Source organism: Microcaecilia unicolor, chromosome 1, assembly GCF_901765095.1.
Source record: "Microcaecilia unicolor chromosome 1, aMicUni1.1, whole genome shotgun sequence".
NCBI lineage: Eukaryota > Metazoa > Chordata > Amphibia > Gymnophiona > Siphonopidae > Microcaecilia > Microcaecilia unicolor.
The window spans coordinates 432934802-432958962 of record NC_044031.1 but is presented as its reverse complement, the minus strand read 5'-3'; the positions used below and the strand labels follow the sequence as shown (position 1 = coordinate 432958962).

At 41.5% G+C, this 24161-nt stretch overlaps 1 protein-coding gene across 5 annotated transcripts in view; it reads left to right on the top strand.

The window, feature by feature from the left end:
- SPIRE1 (spire type actin nucleation factor 1) overlaps window positions 1-24161 on the top strand; it is a 305419-nt gene that overhangs the window by 200145 nt on the left and 81113 nt on the right. For all 5 annotated transcript variants that reach the window (XM_030212367.1, XM_030212391.1, XM_030212383.1 and 2 more), the window contains exons 7-8: window positions 9384-9470; window positions 11024-11153. In XM_030212367.1, coding sequence (XP_030068227.1) covers window positions 9384-9470; window positions 11024-11153 — 217 coding nt within the window. The remainder of the gene's footprint in view (window positions 1-9383; window positions 9471-11023; window positions 11154-24161) is intronic.

Genomic DNA, 24161 nt, shown 5'->3' with positions numbered 1-24161 from the left:
ACAAGGAGTGTGTGGCCGTGTGGATTTGGTCGTTTCTGAGATGGGCGTCCTCGGTTTTCATTATCGCCGAAAACCGGGGACGACTATCTCTAAGGTCGACCTAATTGTTGAGATTTGGGCATCCCTGACCATATTATCGAATCGAAAGATGGATGCCCTTCTTGTTTCGATAATACGGGTTCCCCCGCCCCTTCGCTGGGAGTGATGTCCTGCGAGGATGTCCTCAGGAAAACTTGGGCGCCCCGTTCGATTATGCCCCTCCACGGGGCTCATTTTCAAAGCACTTAGAATTACACCACAGGTTACTATTGGGTTCATTTTCAAAACAGAAAAATGTCTAACAGTAGCATAAAGCAGCATTTGGACGTTTTCTCACAAAAACATCCAAATCAGTATCTTCAAAACCTATTTTTAGATGTTTTTCTTTGAAGTCCGTCAGAAGTGCGTCCAAATCTCAAGGGTGTGTGTCAGGGGCATGTTCAGGGCAGGACCTAGATGTTTTTCAGCCATAATGGAACAAAACAAAACTGTCCAGGACTAAAACTAAGACGTTTTGAGCTAGACCTGTTTTTATAACGAATAAGGCACAAAAAGGTACCCTAAATAACCAGATGACCGCTGGAGGGAATCAGGGATGACGTCCCCTTATTCCTCCAGTGGTCACTAACCTCCTCCCACCCCCCAAAAATGTGATGAAAACATTACTTGCCAGCCTCAGATGTTATACTCAGGTCCATTAGAACAGCATGCAGGTTGCTGGAATAGTCCAGTGGTGGGTGCGGTGCAGACCCAGGCCCATACCTCTCTCTACCTGTTACACTTGTGGAGGAAAATATGAGCCCTCCAAAACTCACCAGAAACCCACTGTACCCACATATAGGTGCCCCCTTCACCCGTAAGGGCTATGGTAGTGGTGTACAGTTGGGGGTAGTAGGTTTTGGGGGGCTCACTAGACAAGTGAGCAATGGCGAGATGTGTACCTGGGTGCATTTTATGAAGTCCACTGCAGTGCCCCCTAGGGTGCCCTATTACTTTCCCGGGATGCCAGGGGGACCAGTCTACTAAAAATGCTAGCTTGATTTTGTGCGTTTTGCACTTGGATATTTTTTTGTTTGAAAATGGACCAAAAAAACAAAACGTCCAAATTGCAAAACCTTGTATTTTCGAAAACAAAAGATAGACGGGGGTTTTTTTTTTAGATGACCTTCTTTCCTATTCAGATTTTGGACATTTTTTGCAAAACGTCCAAAGTCGGACTTAGAAGTCATAACGAAAATGCCCCTCCACATAACTTTGTAAGTGTAAGTGCTTTAAAAATATGCCTCCACATTGTGAAGTGGTAGCAGTAGGTGATTTAAGCAAAGAAGGGTCAACTTTTGAGGAATTATCTATGAAACATGCAGAGACAAAGAGGCTATTATCAAAAATACCTATATGCTTCTCTAGTGCCTTCATGAGAAGAACCTCCAAAACATGTTTAAGTGTGGGAATCTTACCTGGGCGAGACTTTAACTGGTAAGGAATAGTCGCTGGGTAAACTGTTTCAGCCTCTTTATTAGAAAATGGGTCTAAATTGTTGTACAAAACATATTTCACTCCTCAACAGTTAGGCAAGATCTTTCCAGGTAGAAGCATGAAGTGTTGGCAGAGATGTGGACAAGCTGGGAGTTTTATGCACCTGTGGTGAGACTATCAGGTAATATAGCATTTCTGGGGATGGGAGGTGGGGATCTTATCAAGGAGATGACAGACTGGGTGTTGGTGAGGGATCATAAATGCTACCTTTTGAATAGATTGTTATCAGATACAAGGAAAGAGAAGAGGAACCTCATTTAAATGTGCCTAGTAATGGCAAGAAGAAGGTAGTTTTTAATTAGAAGAGATTCTATCTTGAAGGTAAGACAGACTATAATTAACTGAATATATATAATATATATGATGAATGAAATTGCTGTCATTAGGAGGCAAAAATTTGCAAGGTTTCATAAAGTATGGGAGACCTTTTAAAATGCAGTATGATGAGATATTTGGAGTATAGGCTGAACACATAAATGGGTAGCAAGACTCAGTTAAAAGAGTGGAGATGGGGGAAAGGAAAGTGGATACTAGAGGATCAAAAAGAGAAGTGCATCATGTCAGGAGTATAAGACTATGATTCTGAGGTTGAGGTTTCGGCTTCTGAAAATATACCAACTTAGTACTAACCTCATGAACCATTGTATTTCAAAGAATATGTATGTGCTTGTCAAAAATGACCAATTAAAAACCAAGAAATTATTTCTTTCTAATTAAGTAGAGGTAAGGTGATGAGAGATGACTGCTGGCAGACACCTTGTTGATCAGCTTGTGCTTTTGGGATGGATAAAGTGTCTGTCAAGGTCATATAAACTACAGACAATTTTGTGTCTAGCCGTATCAGTTAATTTTAATTGTTCAAAAGAGTCCAGTTTATTGAGCAGTAGCAGTTTTAGTCTGACTGTAACATTTTAATAATGTCTTGTTCTCACACAGTATTTCATGGTTGAAGTAGAACACAGCTTCTTTAAAGGTGACTCGAGTTGTGGCATCTTCAGTTGCATATGGCTAACAGAAGTCCAGAGCTGTCAGCCAATACCATGGCAAATTATTTTTACTGTAGAATTATTTCACCACCATAAGTTATATAAATATAAAAGATCTGGCAAATAATTTTGAGCCTTCTTATATTTGAAAGATGCCAATCTTTGTTGAAATTCTCCTACATCACCATATGTGTTTTGCACTCTGTCTTGATGCATATGTCCAGGCTATGTAATGATGAAGATACCATATCTAGGTAAAATAAAATCTGTTGAAGCTTGAAGAGCTCCCAGAGCAACAGAAGTACTTTTGTGGATCCCCTAAGAATAGATTTACTGAATGTCTGCCTCTCAGTATTCAGCTGTGAACAAAACACTTAGCTTGACATGCAAAGCCTGTGTGAAAAAGCAGTGGAAGAAAAGGTTTCTTTCTGTTATCTTTTATTCTAGAAGATTCCAGGTTTGATCCCTAAGTAATGTAAAAGAGTCATGGAATTATTTTAGAGAATTCTGAGGCAGAAATGTGCGGTCCTAAGGCAAAATTTTGTAATTACTGCACATTCTAATTATTCTGAAAACAGCCATTTCTCACCTGGGCCTGTACCCAGGAGCCTTGGAGGCATATTTTCAAAGCACTTAGCCTTCCAAAGTTCCATAGAAACCTATGGAACTTTGGAAGGCTAAGTGCTTTGAAAATATGCCTCTTGGGCTCCCATAGGTTACTGGATATTTAGAGCATTTGACTCCAAGTTCCTGAAAGTTTGTACCCCATAGAAACATAGAGAAAGACCATATGGTCAATCTAGTCTGCCTATCCATACCATCTACCATCACTTCCTGTCCCTTGTCCTATGTACTTGTTCAAAAAGTTCTTAAATTCAGATACAGTCTTCATTTCCACCACCTCCACTGAAAGACCATTCCATGAATTCGCCACCATTTCCGTGAAGAAGTATTTCCTTAGGCTACTCCTGAGTCTATCCCCTTTCACCGTCATCCTATGCCTCCTCATTCTAGAGCTTTGTTTCAGTTTAAAAAGACTAATTTCCTGTGCATTTTTGCTATGTAGGTATTTAAATGTATCTCCCCTCACCCACCTTTCTTCCAAAGTGTACATATTGAGATCTCTAAGTGTGTCCCCATACATTTAATCACAAAGACCACTGTTCATTTTAGTAGCCACCCTCTGGACTGTCTCCATCCTTTTTATATCATAAGAATATAAGACTAGCCATACTGAGTCAGACCAATGGCTCATCTAGCCCAGTATCCTGCTTCCAACAGTGGCCAATCCAGGTCACAAATACCTGGCAGAAATTCAGTTAGTAGCAACATTCCATGGTACCAATTCCGGGGCAAGCAGTGACTTCCTCCATGTCCATCTCAATAACAGACTATGGACTTTTCCTCCAGGAACTTGTCCAAACCCAGATACACAAACCACTGTTTCCACATCATCTGGCAGCGAGTTCCAGACCTTAGCTATTCTGTGAGTGAAAAAATATTTCCTCCTATTTGTATTTCCATGTAATTTCATTGAGTGTCCCTTGGTCTTTCTACTTTTTTAAAGAGTGAAAAGTTGATTCACTTCTACCTGTTGTACACCAATTCTCTTTAGCCTTTCTTCATATGGGAGGAGTTCAATCCCCTTGTTGAGGGATATCAGCTGTTCTGATAAGTACACTTGGGCTCAGACTCAGGGCTAGATGCATCAACCAAACGTAAAAAATTCAAAAACGTTAAACTCCCTAACGAATTTGAAAAAATGAAGCATGCACCAAAAAAACAAGTCACACGTGTTCGGTGCGGTATTGAAAAGTACAATGTATCAAAAGATTTGTAATCCCCGTCGGTAATCGGCCCCTAGATCATGCGCAGAGCAGCCAAGCATTATGCTGGCTGCTCTGTGCATGCCACAAACATCAGAACAACAACAACAAAAAAAACCCCACAAACACGTGGCTCCCCGCTTCCCCCCCCCCCCCCCGAGATCGCTGCTGTTCCCCGCTTCTGCCCTCTACTAAATTAAAAACTGAAAATAAAAATCTAAACTTTTGCAGCACTGGGCCCCCCTCCCTTCCTGTCTCGATCTTCTTTTCCCAACACTGCTCCGCCTCCCGCCATCCTCCGCCCCTTGCCCCGCCCCCCTGAGTACGTCGCCGCCGTCCCCCCCCCCCCCCTGCAACTGACCCCCTCCGCTTTACCGGCTGTGCAGCGCCTCTCACCTGTGTGTGAAGGCGCTGCATGGGATGAAACAACGGATTGTCGATCGCTTCTGCCTCCACTGACGTCTATCTCCTTCTTTCTGTGCCCGCCCTCCTCTGACGTAATTTAGTAAAGGGTGGAAGCGGGGAACAGCGGCGATCTTAGGGGGGGGCAAGGCCGTCCATACAGGATGCTTCTGAGGAGCGCCTTTGCCCCCTCCCGATCCTGTTGTGATGTTTGGAAAGCTTTTATATTTTATGCAGGGGAAAGCGGGGAGCCAGTGTTTGTGGTGTTTTTATTTTTTTTTCTCACTTTCTGTTTAAAGATGCCAGCTTTGATTTTTATGGTGCAGGGGGCAGCGGGGAGATGACAGCTCAGGCCTTTACGACTGCTCTGACCATACATTTAATATGTCGCGGTAAATGATTCGGTGTGATCATCGGTAGTGTTAGTGCATCCCGAATCGCCCACATTACAATGCTAGTTACTCTTTTGTATTCCGTTTTCGTTAGCTGCTTGCTTCGTTGGAAAAAGGCCTTTAATGCATGCAACGGTTAGGAATTCCTTCGTTAAAGGGTTGTTAGAGGGTTGTTAAGGTTTAGTGCATCTGGCCCTCAGTCAAACTCAAATCCGGGAAGTTCTTGAAAAGTAGATTGTCTGCTGCTCTACTTTACATGTGCACAAGGTCTTTGGTTTCTTCTACCCCCGCCAGGACCCGTGAGGAGAGGGTGTCCTGGAAAGGCCAAATAACCTAAGGCTGAATAGAGAGGAGTTTCTGCCACAGTAACTAAGAGAGAGAAGGAGTGCTCTGGGTGGGTGAAGAGGAAGCCCAGCCCTGGAGCAGAACAGAAGTAAGAAAACCTGCCTGTCTTCCTATCTCAAGTAAAGTGTCCACCTGGAGTTCTATTAGATTTGCTTCCATTGATTCGCTCTGACAGCGCTACTAACAGAACTGTTGTCATTTTTTATTTGTGCTCACCAAAAGTGCTTCTGTTTCACTCTACAAGTGATTTTTGACCATCTATATCAGGGAGGGTTCAGCATGGGAGATCACTCCACCCCCTCCTTGACATCACCTGGAGCACACTTTTAAGCATGGCACCTAGTGGTGCTTTGCATGGTTCCTTAGTGGCACCTATATACATATTTTAGATTGATGATTGTTAATAGCTATTTTTAAGGGTTAATGTCATTTAAATTTTAGACAAAATGGGACGGGATCCGGGTTTGAACATGAGAATTTTGTTGGCATTTTTATTGCTTTTTGGGGAGAGGGGAGGGTATAATGTAAATTAAGGAGCTGATATGAGTTACTCTTTCTGTTTTTATAAATTATAAAGGCTTTGGGTTAAAATCTAATACTGATGTAGAGATGATAGAGTATCCAGTTGAAGTGCTTTGCTCTAGACCTTCGTTCCTGAGTAAGTTAAACTTTTATTCAAATTATAATCGTGACCAGAATGGGGAGTCTCCATGTTGTTACTGAAGCGCTAGGTCAATATGTAATAAGACTTTAATTTTAAGGGATATGATTGCAGATCTTGATGTTGGTTTGGCTATGATCACTGAGACATGGCTCCCAGATAAAGACAGCCCTGTCCTAGTTGATCTTTGTCCTCCTAGTTATAAAATGTTACATGCACCTAGATCTCTGAAATGAGGGGGGGGGGGGGGGGGTTAGGTATAGCTTACAAAAGTTTTATAAATCTAAAATTAGTACAGAACATAGAGGAACCATGATTGGAAAATTTTAATATGTAAACATTTAGATGATGCACTACAGGGATCGGTTGGTGTGATTCTAATTTATTGTCTGCCTGGTTCCTGGCAGAAGGTTGAACCTCATTTAATAGAATGCATTGCAAAATATTCCTCTTTTTTCCCCCAAATGTTGTTTTGGTAGGAGATTTGAATCTACATTTGGAAAATAAGCAAGATTTATTAGTGAGTGGATTCTTGGAATTTCTTGAGTCTTTAAATTATCATTTAAGATAGATAATGCTACTTATATAGAGGATCACTCATTAGACTTGCTTTTACTAGTCCATACTGTGATTTTTCAATTTCACATATTGACTGGATGGAAGTGGCATGGTCAGATCACTTAGTAGCCAACTTTACTTTGTATTTGCCGTATAATTATAAGAGGTTTGCAATAGCTAAAGAGGAAACATTTAATTTTAGCCCTAGAAGGAGGATAGAAAACAGCTTCTGGTCCTGTTTAATTTCACATTTGGGTTTTGTAGTTGATGATTCTTGCTTAATGTTAAGAAATTGGGTCACTAGTGTTGAAAAAGCATTAGATCAGTTTCCTATAGAAAAATAACAACAGTGTAATATGTTTAACTGATGTAAAATGTAAGCCATATTGAAATGACAATTTTGATTTGAAAATGTGAGATACATATGCAGAAATAAATAAATAAACAGAATGGTAAACCTTGAAGAAAGAAATTGCATTGGTTTAATGAATCATTGAGGGATTTATGTAGATCTTGTAAATGATTGGAAAGGGCATGGAGGAAAACTAAGGGCCCTGTTTACTAAACCATGCTGTAGGCGTGCTGGAAACACCCATAGAAATGTATGGGTGTCTCTAGCATTAGTGCATGCTAAATTTTAGCACACAGTAAAAACGCTGCCCTAAGAGTGATTATTTGAAATTAAAATGGAGAAAGATGATTAGCAGTAATTGAAGCCAAGAAGGCTTACCATCAGAAATAAGTTTGTGATATAGAACTGGACCTTCGGGGTTTATGTTAAAATTCTGACCAATACTGTAGACAGTAGACAACACTCCCATACAGCATTCCCCCCTTTTCTTTCCCTTCCATCTATGCACTTGTCTTCCCTTCACTTCTATCCGTGTGCATATTTTCTTCCCTTCCCTTCTATCCATGTGCACATTTTTTCTCTTCTCCCTTCCCTTCCATTCCATCCATGCACATTTCCCCTCCCTTCTCTTTCCTTCCATGTACATCATTCCCCCCCATCCATGTGCAGCATGTCCTGTACTCCATTCTCTTCCATCCATGTACACACATTTCCCCCTTCCCTTCCATGCATAGCATTCCCCACCTCCCATCTCTACCATCCATGTGCAGCATGTCCCCCTCTCTCTTCTCTTCCAATCATGTACATTTCCCCTTTCCCTTCTCTTCCATGTACAGCATTTCCCCTTTCCTTTCCCTTCCATGCACCCTATTTCCCCCTTCCCATCTCTCCCATCTATGTTCAGCATGTCCTCTCCCCTTTCCCTTCCCTTCCATGTACAGCATTCCCCCCTCCCATGTCTCCCATCTATGTGCAGCATGTCCCCCTCTCCCTTCTCTTCCCTTTGCAACATTCCCCATTTGTATTTAGGCTCTCTCCCTCTCCCTTCCCTTCTTGTGCTGCATTTCTCCCCTTCCTTTTCTGTGCATCATTTAGCCCCTCTCCCTCCCCTTCCATCCATGTGCTGCATGTCTCCCTCTCTCCTTTCCTTTTTTTTGCACAGCTTCTCCCCTCCTCAGTTCCCACCTGCAGGTCTGGCATCATCATCTCCTATCTCCCTCTGTACGGACTCCCTCCCTCCCCCCCCCCCCCCCGCGGGCCCTACATACTTTCAGTGTTCACCAGCACTACTGGCAGCAATTATTTCAAGTTCCCTCCATCCGTTTAAGGGTTTTCCCTCTGCTGCATCCTTCCTCTGCAGCAACAGGAAGTTGTGACAGAGGGAAGGACTCTGGGTCTGGCAATGCCAGCGAACACAGCAGGTTTGTAGGGCCCGTGGGGGGAGATTGGAAGGAGAAAACGGGAAAGGCAGAGGGTAGAGTGAAGCAAGGAGGCAATGCTGCATTGGTGGAGGCAGTGTGCTGATACTGGGGTGGTAAAGCAATTCTTTGGCGTGACACTTGCCACCCCGTAGCAACACCTGTGTTTCTGCCTCTGAGCTGTTTAGCTATCCTAGTAAGGCCTCTGTGTGAGGAGCTTTTGAAAGTCATGAGATGGAACTGCTCACACACTCAGCTTGAGGGAATGATGAAAACATCTAGAAAAATGATTTGCTTGTTTGAAGTTGCTAATTAATTGTTTTCATTCATTCTTTCAACCTTTAGAATATATCTCTAAATTCTGCTTCTCCTCTAATCACCATATAAAAGTTTTTGGCAACCAATATCCCTCAGCCCCCTAGTATCCCAATTACGGAGAATACTTTTCTTTTAAGTATTGATTGTGTATAGTGTCATTGAAGATTTTGTAATTTCCTCATTTATTTAACTTTCTTGATAATTAGTTTGCAATGCCATTCCATCTGAGTTTGAACACTGGACTGAAGTACAGCTGAAAAGCAAGCAGGCTGCATTTTTAAAATCATGTGTGGGTGAGATAAAACGGGGATGGTAGTGTATATATAATGTACTGTGTCAATAAGCCGCCTAGCTTGATTTGTGAAAACAAAATGTCTACTGTTGTCTTCCTCTTTTGTTTATCATACGATGGCTGGCACTGCTGTCTTCACAGATGGTGCACAGCAGCTTTCGGTACTGTTGTCTTTTCATGCCTGGGACAGTATGCTTTATTCTTTGTGATCTTGACGCAGTGAATGCAAGCAAACTCTGTTTTTCATTTACATGGCAGGTGCAAGGTGATATTCCTCCTCGATTAAAGAAGAGTGCCCACGAAATAATCTTGGACTTCATCCGGTCCCGGCCACCATTAAATCCCGTATGTAATGCAGTTCCTTTCTTTTCAGTATAAAGCTAACTTGAAAAAGAAAATCTTGCACATGTTCAAGTATACTGGATAAGCTGTAGAGCACCGAGAGCAGAAACTAGAGGCTGCTTAATTTCCAGACCACGAGGGCTAGAGACTTCAAGAAGTCTCTATGAAGAAGATAATCCTATTAAGTTATTAGTGCTGGAAAGTGGAATAGCTTGTGAGAAAATAGAACTGCTAGTTTTTTAATTAGAGAGATGTGGTATCTGTGTTAGTCCACTTTTAATGGTAATCAGTAGAAACAGAATAAAATAAAACATGGAAAACAAAATAAGGTAATACCTTTTTTATTGGACTAACTTAATACATTTTTTGATTAGCTTTTGAAGGTAGCCCTTCTTTGTCAGATCAGAAATAAGCAAATGTTGATAAATGACAGTATATATAAGTGAAACATCAAAGCATTTCAGTGACAGTCTAACAGGATGAGGGTGGGTTAGGTGAGGGACAGGGAAGGCCTGGTGGATGAGGGACAGGGAGATATGCATGGTGATAATAGGGTGACAAAGCAGTAGAATTTTATGGTTTTTACCCAGATCTTTAAGTCTTGTCTGGTGGGTGTCAAAATATTTAATCATTCTGACTTCAAAGGTCTTACATTCCTAATTTTTTTAAAGAAAAGTTCTGAGGAGGCCAGTAGTGGATTATGAGATTCATGGTGCTTTGGCGTTGCTGGAACCTTTGGAGAACTCTTAGTATGAAATGAAGTACTGGGCCTTTCACTAGACAGATTAGACATCCACTTAGATGACATTTTAGAGATGGCATGTGTGACAGTAGAGTGGTATTTCAACTCCCTTTCTCCTTCCTCTGCTAGTGTTGCCCTACCTCTTCATGGCTTCTCCAAAGGTACTTGAAGCCAGTGCAGGACTGTTCCACCTTCCCCTGACAGGAAATGCATCAGGGAGGACAGGGCACAGCCGGATTGAGCACAGCCTCTACTGAGTACCTTTGGAGCAGCTTGAAAGAGGTAGGATGACAGCAACAATGGCAACAGGGAAGATAGAAGAGGAGAGGGATGCTGGAAGTGGGGCTTTGGTACGTAAGGAGAATGAGATGCTGGAAACAGGAGAGGTGAGTAGGGAGAAGAGGGTGAGGTGCTGGATCTGGGTGGGGGGGTGAGGTGAGGAGGTGCTGGCCCCAGGGGGTGAGGTAGAGAGGGGAAAGAGAAATGCTGGACCCTGGGAGGGGTAATGTTAGAGAAGAGAAAGGGAGATGCTGGCCACTTGTTCGGGTAGAGAGTTGAAAGGAGGTTTCTAGCCATGTAGGGGAAGGGGAAATGCTGGACTGTGGAGACTGGGGTGTGATAGAGCATTGAGCCACCCATGGGGGAAGAGGGTGTGTGAGGACCATATGTAAAGATTCACCTAAGTCATCACATACTCTTGGGTTGGCCCTGGTGAAGAGACTTTCACCTGCAGTGTACTGAGCATTCCCTGAAGGCACCTTTGTTGACACACATGTCATCCTGAAATTTTCCTCCTTTTTTTTCTTTCCTGCAGGTTACTGCTAGAAAACTGAAGCCAACTCCACCACGGCCTCGGAGTCTCCATGAAAGGATACTGGAGGAAATCAAAGCAGAAAGAAAACTGCGCCCTGTCTCACCAGATGAGATCCGTCGCAGCAAGCTAGGTGAGGATATACCTACAGCCTTCTTGGAACCACAGGCACAGAACTCCCAAACCAAGACTGAAAGCAGTCTCCTCTCTGGAGAGCAGGGTTTATTGAGTTGTAATGTTTGGATTAGGGCTGTACTGAATATTCATATTTGATTTGACTCTGCCCTGAATATATTATTCGTATTTGGCTGCATAGTGTTGTAAATTCAAATACAAATAATCCAGGACTGTACTGTGCTAATTCCTACTGAAATAAACACTTGATCTCTGATTTCATGTTGCTTCTTTTATTATTTTTTATGTTAAAGCTCAATGCCTATTATTTGTATTTGCTATTTGTATTCAGCCAAATAATATTTTTCATTATTCTTATTCGGCCAAATAGTAAAATATGCTATTTGGTACAGCTCTAATTTCAGTATTCACAGAGAGGTAACACGCAGTGTTGCTTTGAATAACAGTGTTTGCCTTATTACCAAGAAAAGGTTTGTGATATACTTTCTCTATTTTTCAGGTTTTTGCCCTTGTTCACATGTGTGTTATTTTTATTTTTTAAGTTAAAAGAACAGGCTCATTCTCAACAAAATGAGACTTTAAAAATCTGTCTTTTCACAGTGATGTTTGTTGCCACAGATTTATCATGCTTTCTATTGTTTTTAATTTTGATTGTTTTTTGTCCCACCAGTTTTCCTTCTGCTCCTTTTGGCTTCCAGCTTAATTGGAGCCAACCTCTTCTGTAGCTATAGTGTCATGATGAGCCTGAATTTGCACCTACTTAGGATTTTCCCCTTATTTTATCTTCTCTTCCAACACACTTAAGATGGTCATTGCACAACAGTGACAAGACGGTTGCTTTAGCTAGAGGGATGCTAGGCTGCATAGAGTGAGGCATATCCATTAGAAGAAAAATGTTACTGCCTCTGTATAAGTCATGGTGAAGCTCCATTTGTGGAATGCATTACCGAAGAGTGTGAAAACGGTGGTGGACTTTGGTCCTGGGGAACTCAGGAACTGAGTTCAATTCCCACTTCAGGCACAGGCAGCTCCTTGTGACTCTGGGCAAGTCACTTAACCCTCCATTGCCCCATGTAAGCCGCACTGAGCCTGCCATGAGTGGGAAAGCGCGGGGTACAAATATAAAATAAATAAATAATAAATACCCTATTGATTCTACTAAAATGCCTCAACTCTACAATGCATCTATACATACATTGCAACAGACATTTTATTTCTTATTTCCTTGTCCCTTATTGTACCCATGTACCCCTACCTTACCTGACCCTTTTTCTAATTGTATTTGTTTAATACCTACCGTACTTGGCGTTCACCATTACGGTATTTTGTAAGCCACATTGAGCCTGCTATTCTGTGGGAAAATGCAGGATACAAATGTTACAAATAAATAAATAAATACATTTGGAGTACTGCGTTCAGTTTTGGAGGCCGTATCTTGCTATGGACATCAAAAGACTTGAGGTGAATCAGAGGAAGGCAACAAAATTTACATGGGGTTTGTGCCAAGAGAAATATGAGAAGAGATTTGAAGACCTCAATATGTATTCACTAGAGGAAAGAAGGGATAGGAGGGATATGATATAGGCATTTAAATCAGGCAGGGTTGCATTTCGATTATAATTGCAATTAATCGTGCAATTAAAGGCGGGACGTAGTCAGCAGTCCATTAGGGGGGCACAGGGGGATGGGACATGCATTTCCTCTCCCTCCCCCCATTAGATATCATACCTTTGCTGCTGGGGATGCTGAAACCCCACCAGTCAAAGAAATCCACTGTCAAAGCATCCCCCTTGCTGCTTGTGCTGCCTCAGAAGCGAGGAAGTCAGCGGGGTGCCTCCAGCCACTGATGCTGGCACTTCCCAAGCATGCTCAGTTCATGTTTTTATTGTGCATTTAAGCTTCCACTTCTATCATTGCTTCATATTTAGTTGGTGGTCTGCTGCTGTTGTTGCTGGGCATAGCGTCGCAGATCCCTGCCTCCTATTCATCCCATTATCGGTCTCTCGCCTCCTGTCTTGTACATCTCTTTTGATTTCTGCATCCCAAGTGCATCACTTAGCACTTCTTTGCATTAAATTTTAACTGCCAAACCTTAGACTATTCTCATTTTTTAGCTGTCTTCTTATGTTTTCTACTCTTCCTGGGGTGTTCACTCTGTTGGTAATCTTCGTATCATAGATGTCTTCTCATGTTTTCTACTCCCTCTGGGATGTTCACTCTGTTGGTAATCGTCATACCATCAGCAAAAATGCAAACTTTTATTTCTAACCCTTCGGCAATGTCACTTATATTAAATAGAATTGGCCCCAGAACCGATCCCCTGAGGCACTCCACTACTCCCCTTCCTTTCCTCCGAGCAGGTTCCATTCACCAGCACCTTCCGTCGTCTGTCAGTCAACCAGTTTCCAATCCAGTTCACCACTTGGTCCTAACTTCAGTCTCCTCAGCTTGTTCATGAGCCTCCTGTGAGGAACCATATCAAAGATTTTGCTGAAATCCAAATAGATTACATCTAGTTCATGTCCTTTATCCAGTTCTCTGGTCACCCATTCAAAGAAATAATTCAGATCAGTTTGGCAGGATTTTCCTTTGGTAAAACCATGCTGCCTCAAATTTTGCAACTCTTTGAGTTCTAGGAAGTTAACTATTCTTTCCATCAGCAGCAACTCCATTATTTTTCCAACCATCGAAGTGAAGCTTACCAGCCTGTAGTTTCCCACTTCTTCCCTGTCCCCGTTTTTGTGAAGTAGGACCACATCTTCTCCTCTCCAATCACACAGATCCTCTCCCTTCACCAAGGAATCTATTAAATCTTTAAGAGGTTCCACCAGGATTACTCTGAATTCCTTCAAATTATTGGATGTACCTGTCCAGCCCCTTGACTTTGTCTACTTTCAGTTTTTCAAGTTATTCATAAACACTTTTTTCTATGAATGGTGTGATATTCCATTCCATTCTCAGATATACCGTAATCAGCCAGTTCTTCAGGATTTTCCTCCATAAATACAGAACACAAGTATTTGTTTGTCATATCCACTTTTTCCTCATCACTCTTCACATAGCAGGAGTTGACATCTTTCAGTCTTACAATTCCATGTCTAGCCTTCCTCCTTTCTCCAACATATCTGAAAAAAAGTTGTGTCATCTCTCTCTGCATCTGTAGCCATTTTTTCTTCTACCTGTGCTTTTGCTAGCAATATTTCTCTCTTAGCTTCTTTAAGTTTTACCTGGTAATCTTTTCTGTAATCCTCTTGTTGAGTTCTTCTGTATTTTTTGAATGCTGCCTCTTTTGCCTTTATTTTTTCAGCTGCTTGTTTGGAGAACCATATAGGTTTCCTTTTTCTCTTGCTTTTGTTTACTTTCCTTACATAAAGATCTGTTGCCATATAAATAGTTGCTTTCATCTTGGACCACTGCCCTTCCACTTCTTCTACGACTACCCATCCTTTGAGCTCATTCTTCAGGCACTCCCCCATTTTACTAAAGTCAGCATGTTTGAAATACAGTACTTTGAGTTTTGTGTGTCTACACTCTGCTTTAGCTCATGTATCCCTCCCCTTGTCCCTTCCTCCCTTCTCACTCATTACTTCCCTCACCCGTAACTGTCTTGTTTGTCTGTATTACTTAGATTGTAAGCTCTTTTGAGCAGGGACTGTCTCTCTTTGTATCAGGTGTTCAGCGCTGCGTGCGTCTGGTAGCGCTATACAAATGCTAATAATAATAATAATAATAATGTATCAAACTATGTTGTTTGATGATCGCTATTGCCTAAGTGGGCACCTACCCCAGTGTTACAAACACTTTCTCTATCTTTGAGCACTAGATCCAGCATCACCCCTTCCCTTGTGGGTTCCATCTCCCTTTGTCTGAGCAGAGTATTTTGGCAAGCATCTACCATTTCTCTGCTTCTTTCTGATTTTGCAGATGGAACATTCCAATCCACATCAGGCAACGAAATCTCTCAGCAACAGCACCTCCCCTTTCATTCCCAGAATATGGATATCTTTAATTAGATCTTTGTCCAGCTTCTCCATTTGTGCTGGAGGTCTGTAGGTGACACCCTTGTGGATACAGGTTTCGTCTTCTCTTTCCAGGATGATCCATATCACTTCCTCTTTTCCCCACGTTCTTATCATTTCAGCTGCTTTAATATTGTTTTTCACATAAAGTGCCACTCCTCCACCCCTTCATCCCTCCCTATCCTTCCTAATAAGATCATAGCTTGGTATGGTTGCATCACATGAATGGGAATCATTGAACCATGTCTCTGTGATAGCAACAGTATCCAAGTCTGCTTCAAACATCAGAGCTTGCAAATCCTGATCCTTTTTACTTAGACTACAAGCATTTGTGCTCATCACTTTCCAGTTTTTTGCTTAGATGTTTTTTTTTTATTTTAACATTATCATTCCTTCAGCTCTCATGTTTGCTGCTAGGGGGTGACTTCACGAGTGCCCCTGCTTTCTATTGTCACCCCCACTTCCTAGTTTAAATGCCTAGTAACATGCTGCTTTAATTTCTCCCCAAGGATCTTTTTTTCCTGTCACAGAAAGATGTAGCCCATCATTAGAGTACAGCCTTTTGCTTTTCCTTATATTGCCCCACCCTTCTATGTATCTAAAACCTTCTTGTTGTTGCCAGGCTTTGAACCACTTATTGATCTTCTGTGTATTATGTAGTCTTTCCTCTCCCTTTTCAAAAGTAGGTAGCACTTAGCCCCTTCCTCAACTTCTAGAAAGCTCTCTGTTCTCCAAGTATGCTATTGTTGGCCAGATCATGTGTCTCCAGGTGTATTATAATATCAGTGTTGGAATCCTTACTCTCTTCTCTGATCACATTCAGTATTTGGTTGTTATTCTGGATAATTGAGAATCGTGGTAGGCATTTCACTTGGTTGGGACTCGTGGACTGTGTTCCCAAGTTAATGCCTCTGATAACGTGCAGTTCTAAATACTCTTAATTATATAAGTCATGTCTATGGGGTCTTAAAAAATTAGGTCACGCCTAAAAGTATGCATTGTACAAACCAGTGCACGTTTGTACAGTTGTGCTCAGGGGCAGAGTTGGGGTGAAGTATGGGTGGTGATGCAATTTATGCACATATTTTATAAAATATATGCAGTTGTGTATTGTGTGTGCATATATTTATACCTTCTCTCAAGCAAGCATAATGTCCATTCCATCAATTGTAAGTGCAGTTTCTGCAGAATTTGTGCTAGTATTTTATAAAGATACACATAAGAATAGTCATATTGGGTCAGATCAATGGCCCATCTAGCCCAGTATCCTGCTTCCAGCAGTGGCCAATCCAGATCACAAGTACCTGGCAGAAACCAAGGGCCTATGAACAAAAATTAGATGCTTTCCTGCCCTAATAACTTAGACACCCTTTTATAATATTACCCTCATATTCCATAATTCTATATATTGTGCCACAAGTTAGGTGCCAATATGACATGTAATCTTTGACGCTCAAACAGAGGTTAGGCACCAAAACGGGGGTAAATGGCAGTTACGCATGTACCTGCACTAGGTGCTATTCTGTAAGGTAGCACCTAATTGCTTTTAGCATGTAACTGCAAGGGGGTGAGGGCCATGGCCAGGTTGCATACTTATGCGCAAAACTACTCTGTAGCTCGTATCTCCTTTATTAGTTGGCATATAGATCTTTGGGAAAGGATTATTCCCAAGTATGTATGTAATAAAACAAAAGAAAGGAAAATAAGGTGATAACTTTTTTACTGGACTAAATACATTTTTTTTCCTAACAATTCATCTGTCTCACCTTCTGATTAGTACCATTTGTTGCCATCTTCTTCTTTCTCTCCGTGGCATCCTGTGGCTTGAGCCCAGCTAACAGCATGAGAGTAGAGTTGGTGGGTGTGATGGGCCAGGTACGCTTTAACCTACTTTTCCTGCTGTCAGTGCCTCTTCTGTCTTCTTCAAAGCTCAAACTACACCATACAGCATAGAAATCTATAACACACCATGTGGGCCAAATAGCTGATCTAGGCTGTGAATGCATGGGGAGCAAGAATACAAGAATAGATTAGAAAAGCACTGGGCCCTAAATATGGCTGTTAGGTGTTTTCATTGTGCAATGACTGCTGACTGTAGCTCCCTTCGCTCCCCTTCCATACCAATCCTAGGCCTGTGAACATTGCTTTTGCAGGATCTCTGACCTTGGCTGACACAGGGAGCAGACAACTATGCCAGCTCCAAAGCAATGCTTTTTATAAGGGAAGATTTGTACTGCATATAAATCTTTACAGCTGCACATTTTGAATCATTCTTTCCAGCCTGGAAGGGGAAAAGCCTGTTAATGCAAATGTTAACCAGGATGACCATCATAAAACTTTAAGCAGCCATCCTCTTTTTAATTTTACCACGCTTTCTTCAAGTATTTTGACTCATTTTCAACTTTTGTTGGGTTCCAGAGAAACTACGAAAAGGCTTTTAAGGCCTGCTCCCTTCCATTATCTTCCAATTTAAACTGTAATGTTATTTTTATACTGTATCTAGCAAGCATTGATTTGCATAACTTTGCTAACATGCATTGGTTGAGTGAGTGAGTAGTGTAGTGTAGAATTGGACACATATTTCTAATCATTCAGCAGTACTTTGTACAGTTTATTTATTTGTTGCATTTGTATCCCACATTTTCCCACCTATTTGCAGGCTCAATGTGGCTTACATAGTACCGTGATGGAGATCGCCAGTTCCGGTATGAGAAATACAGAGTGGTATTGCATTAGAGATCATGAGTGACAGAGTAAATTAGGTAATCAAGGAAGAAGAGTTAAGTTTTGTCCAGTTCTGGTATAAGTTTCATTGTGTTGCTGCATCCATTTTTCTCACATTCAAAATTTGGTCTTGGTCCATTAAATTTACAGAGTTACTGTGCCTCTAGCCAGATGGAAAGTTTTCTGGCCCCTGCAGTGTTTTGTTTTGTTTTCAGTTTCTCACACACTTATGTCACTATAAAGAAACATCTACAAAATTTTCTTTGGAGTTTTACTTCAGAAAACTAATTCACTGAGTCAGTTGTAAGTGTCCTCTTATCACCCAGTGATACTATGTGCTGTACAATATTGTGATTGGTTTCCAGAAAGCATGCATTAATCTCTTTGGATCATTTGTTTAACTGTTTTTATAAATGTTAATCCTTTTTCCCCTAACAATTTTAAACTTTATATTGTTGAGTACAGAAAATAGTTCTCTGGTAATTATGATTGTTTTATTCTGCTTTCACTCTACTGCTTCCCAGCAAATATCATTACAGTAGTTAAACATAACATTTCTGTAAGGGCGTAGGTTTCAGCTTTGCTCCAGTTCTGCTGCATTACCTATTCTGAGCTGTGTCTGAACTTAACCTTTCTCTCTTGCTCTCTCTTTTTTTTTTTATTTCCATTTTCCTGCCTAACAACTTTGTTGTTTATTTTCCAGTAATGCGGCCACTTAGTATGTCTCACAGTTTTGATCTGTCAGGTAAAAAGTTGCTTCACTGCCTGACGTGGTTCTTGTAGCTTTTGCAAACCTTCATCCATCTATGTGTGTATGAAAGCTTATGTGATGAAGAAACTCAATGGGCTTCTGCTATTTGATGGTCAGAAAATAACAGAGATTCAACTAGATTTCAGATAAATGGCAGAAAAGAAGAGGTTAAAAAAACAAAAAACAGAAAGCTAGTTACAAGAAGGAAAAGCTAGTTCCACAGAAACAGGTTTAAACACTGGTACTTGACAGGACCATGACAAAACGAATTGCAAAAAAAATAAAAAGCAAGTTTTTGGGGGTGGTCTAATAGCTCAGTAGGAATAGTGTGTCAAATACCTAGACTTTGCTTTCTGCTTCAGATATCAAGATCACTCCCTCAGTCCCACCCTCAGCATCTACTAGGGGCTATCTGTTGTGGTACAGAGGGAAACAGGAATGATTCCTAGGCTCTTTTGTGACTACATCTGAGTTCAAAATGGCAGCTTGACTCTTAGCATTAAAACTGAGAGACAAGGTGCCATAGATATCATTTTGAACCCAAGTACTGTAGCAGCTGCTTTTTCACTATATTTGAGGAGCATTTCTGCTATTGCTCATCAGTTTCACCTACTGTCCAGTTTATGGATGCACATACATGGGAGTCCACAGTATTCCATGGTCTGTAGGCTCTGGCAGAAGATTGTCACTGCAGTAGCTGGACTAGACAGGAGGTGGGAGAAGGTTTTAAAATGAGTGGAATAATGCCAGCTAGCTGTTTAATGAAGACTTATTACATCATGGTCCAGGTTCCAAATGAGGTGGAAACCTAGTATAAAAAGTAAAAAAAATCCTTTGTTAGGATTCAGTTAGAGGGACAAAATAGGTAACAGGTGTATAGAAGAGGGCAACTCTTGTTGATTAGCCAGATAGAATTATCATTTTGGCCCATCTTGAAGGAAGTACCAGTATGTTGAGGCTGTGTTGGTCCATGTTACAGCTAGATATCCTAGCAGAAACTGGAGTGTGCAGCCGTTAAATAGTATTTTATTGCTGTAGCTGTAGTCCATTTTCCAGAAAATAGAGCAGCATACCTTAAAATAGTGGCTCCCAAACCTGTCCTGGAGAACCCCCTACCAGTCATGTTTTCAGAATTTCACAATAAATATACATGAGAGAAATCTTCATGCAAAGGAGGCAGTGCATGCAAATCTGTTTCATGAATATTCATGGTGGATATTCTGAAAAACCTGACAGGTTTGGGAGCCACTGTTTTAAAGCAACTATTGTTTAATTTGCATTTAAAAATATACATCAAAACAAAGTATGAAATGGAAACATAAGGGAAAATCCAAGGAAACAATCTCCAAAAGAAACTAATTAGAAATGTATGATATTCAGACCACAAATGGGGGAGAACCAAGAATCACAAACCAAAGGAGAGAAGAAAAAGAGAATACAACCCTCACCATACCATAAGGCCCAACACCCAGGGACCATTATGTACCCATGGTCTTTAGTTTGAGAAAACTCTCAATTGAGATGACTCAAAGAAGATATACATAGTTTCCATTATGTCACCACAGGATCAGTCCAGACTAATGGGTTGTGCCTATCTGCCAGCAGGTAGAGGTAGAGAACACTAATGAGCTATGCCATACAGGCACCTGTGCATTAGAATTAAAAAAACAAACAAACAAAAAAACCCGCTTTACCTTAGTGTTTCTCTTTGAGAATTAGCTTTGGTGTGGAAATAGGACTTTACCATTCCTTTGAAGCAAATGGGCTGACAGAGACTATCTACAAACTGTGAGTACAAGTACATGGTGGAACTTTAAAAAGCTGTTCCCACTGTGATAGTCGGCCATCGCCATCGGGTTTGTGGTTGCAAATTCTTCCAAATTTAAGATGCTGGAGCCAGGTCACGAGGGTCAGGGGCTTCCTTGCTGCCCTTTTCTCCTTTTACATCAGGCTTTTCTGTTAAAGAGCAAACAGCCTGTTTCACTCCTGCTTCTCAGCCTCTTTCTGAAGAGAATCTTTCAAGAATGAGGAAATTGTCTGCACTCAAGGAGTTGGAAGAGCTTTCTCCTTCATCTCTTCAAGATTTTGAGGAAGGATTATCAGTAACTTCTGAGCATTCATTTTCTACTGATTTGCCTGAATCAGATATGCCTGGTGCGGTAGGGGGTGTGTGGATGATCCCACAGCAGTTAGGTTATTTCTTAAGCAAGAACTCCCCTTATTAATAACCAAAACTATGGAAGTTTTAAATATTACCTCTCCTGCTCAGGCTGCGTCCACAGTCCCCTCTAGAATGTCTGGTACAAATAGACCCTCTAAATCTTTTCATATTTATGAGGCTATGAGGGAACTTGTGGCTCAGTGGGACACTCCTGACACTAGTCTAAAAATGGCAAGGACTATGTCTAAACTTTACCCCTTTCTATCAACTGACTTAGAGCAGTTTGTTTTGCTGAAAGTGGATTTCCTAATTACAGCAGTCACTAAAAGGACAACTGTCCCAGTAGAAGTGCCCTTAAGGATGTGCATGACCACTGACTAGAGTCCTCTTTAAAACTGGCTTTCTAAATAGCAGCTTTAAGTTCCCAAGCAGCAGTTTGTACCTCTTTTGTTGCTAGAGCTTCCTTTATCTTGGGTTCAGCAATTGTCTGCCTTAGATTCTGTATCTGACGTTTTGCCTTCTTTGGAAGCAGCACTGCCTACCTTGCAGATACTTTCTGTGATATTTTGTGAGCATCAGCTATGTCCCTAGCAGTCTCTGCAAGAAGATGGCTTTGGTTGAGACATTGGGCAGCTGATGTAGAATCCAAGTCTAAATTGTCTTTCAGGAGCAAACTTCTCTATGGTTCTGACCTAGAGAAGATTGTTAAGGATTTAGGAGACACTAAAGTTCAGCACCTTCCTGAAGACAAACCTAAACCTCAGTCCCGAACAGCTAAAGCCCATTTCAAGGAAGCCAGGCATTACAGACCAGGAAAATCTGGCTCTTCTGCTCAAAAATCACATTTCAAATCAAGTCAGTTCTTCCTTTTGAGGAGGTAAAAAAGCTTTGCCATCCTCTTCAAGACCCTCTACCTCTGCTTATCCCTCGCATTGATGAGGATGAGGTTCACTCTTTATCTCTAGTTATAGGAGGGCACCTTCTCCTTTTTTACAAGGAGTGGACCACCACAACTACAGACCAATGGGTCTTGGATGTTATTCGTCAAGGTTACAAACTAAAATTCTGCCAACCATTTGCAAATATTTTCTTACAATCCCCTTGCAGTGATTCCAACAAGTATCAGACAATATGAGAGATTTTGCAGTCTTTATTACTCCTGGGTGCAGTTCAGCCAGTTCCAACAGCAGAGAGAGAAACAGGCAGGAACCAAAGAAAGGAGGTTCCTTCCATCCAGTTCTGGACCTCAAGGGTGTCAACAATTCCCTCAAAATTCGGCACTTCAGAATGGAGACTCTTGGATCATTCATAGCCTCGGTCCTGCCAGGAGAATTTGTTACCTCTCTAGGTCTCAAGGAGGCTTATTTTCACATTCCAATTTGGTCTTCTCACAGGAGATATCTTCGCTTTGTGATCTTAGGGAGTCATTTTCAATTCACGGCAATGCCGTTAATACTAGCGACTGCCCCACGCACTTTTTTCTAAGTAATGATAGTGGTGGCTGCCTTTGCAAACAAGATATTCAAGTGCACCCTTATCTGGATGATTGGCTCATTTGAGCACCTTCCTTTTAAGACAGTCTTCAGAATGCTTCCAAAGTAGTTTCTCTTCTCTCTTCCCTAGGATGGGTGGTAAACAACAGCGAGAGTCATTTGAACCCATCTCAATCTCTCGAATATCTGGGGATCCGCTTTGATACAAAGGTGGGGAAAGTCATTCTTCCCATGGCTTGTCAGTTGCAGCTTCAGAATCAGATTACCACTGATTTATCTCTTCCCTGCCCCACAGCATGGGATTATGCTCAAGTTCTAGGATCCATGGCAGCCACTGTGGATGTAATCCCATGTGTCAGATCTCGTGCATCCTCTTCAGTCTTCGCAGGTATCACACAGAAAAAGACAAAACAGTGGAGGTGACCAGAAAAATGACAGTCCACACCAAAGGTGCTGCAAAATTTTATTAATGTTCTTCAATAGACTCAACATGAATCATGTTTTGGCCAAGGAAGATCTCCATCCGGAGTCTGAAAGGTGCTTTAGCATTTTGAAGAGCCGCCTGTTGAAAGTTACCACATCCCCACGTTGGAGGAGGGGAAGATGAGCAATCCAGCTCTTTTAGAAAGTGCTTCAGCCTACAAGCACAGGAAAATAAGGGGACCTTTACTAAGCTGCGTAGGTGCGTTTGCGCATCCTACATGAGTCAATTTTGAACTTCCACCCGGCTACCACATGGCCCGGGCAGTAATTTCATTTTTGACGCACGTCTGCTACGTGTGCCGGAAATTGTTTTTTATTTTCCAGCACGCAGCGCTAACCGGGCAGTAATCGGCATTGTATGCACGCTGACAATTACTGCACGGTTAACGTGTGAGACCTTACTGCTAAATAAATGGGTGGTGGTAAGGTCTCAGGTCCCAAATGGACGCATGCCAATTTTCATTTTGCCACAAGTCCATTTTCGGCCCAAAAAAAAAAAAGGCATTTTTGCAGGTGTGCTGAAAAATGGACCTGCGCGCGTCCAATACATGCATCTACACCAGCACAGGCCATTTTTTGGTGCACCTTAGTAAAAGGACCCCTAAAACCTTGAAGTTCTGTCAAAATCATGCTGAGAGCACACAGAGGTAATTTATAAACCCTTTTCCATGAGTAAACTCTCTATAGTCCAAGGAAAAGGCCTTATGTAAAATTACCCTGAGGTTATGTGTGTATATAATATATAGCCTACTTTTCTGCAACTCAAGTGTGTGTCTATTCAGGAGAGCAGTTTGGACAGAGTTCGGGTAGTGTAAAAAAAAACACTACATATGTGTGTACTTCTTTACATCTACTCCTGAGCAGGAGTATGGTGTGCAATTCTGGTCGCCACATCTCAGAAAAGATGTAGTGAACTTGATAAAGGTACAAATGGAATGATGAGAAGAGATGTCTGAGGGGAGATAGAGGTCTATACAAATCCTGTTTGGCATGGAATGGGTAAATGTGAATTGATTGTTTACTATTTCAAAAAGTAGAAAGACTAGGAGACTCCATGAAGCTACATCATGATATGTTTAAAACAAATAGGAAAAAATATTTTTTTTTCACTCAATGTATAGCTAAGCTGTGGAACTCATTGCCAGAGCAAGTGATAAAAGCAGTTAATGTAGCTGGGTTTATAAAAGGTTTAGACAAATTCCTAGAGGAAAATCCATAAACCTTTATTAAGGTAGACATGGAGAAAGCCACTGCTTATCCTCGGAGTTGTAGCATGGAATCTTGCTACAGTCGATTTGTATTTACCCATTCATCTTCACTTGGGATATTATACACCTCTGTCATATCTCCTGTTACCTGTCTCTTCTCCAAGCTG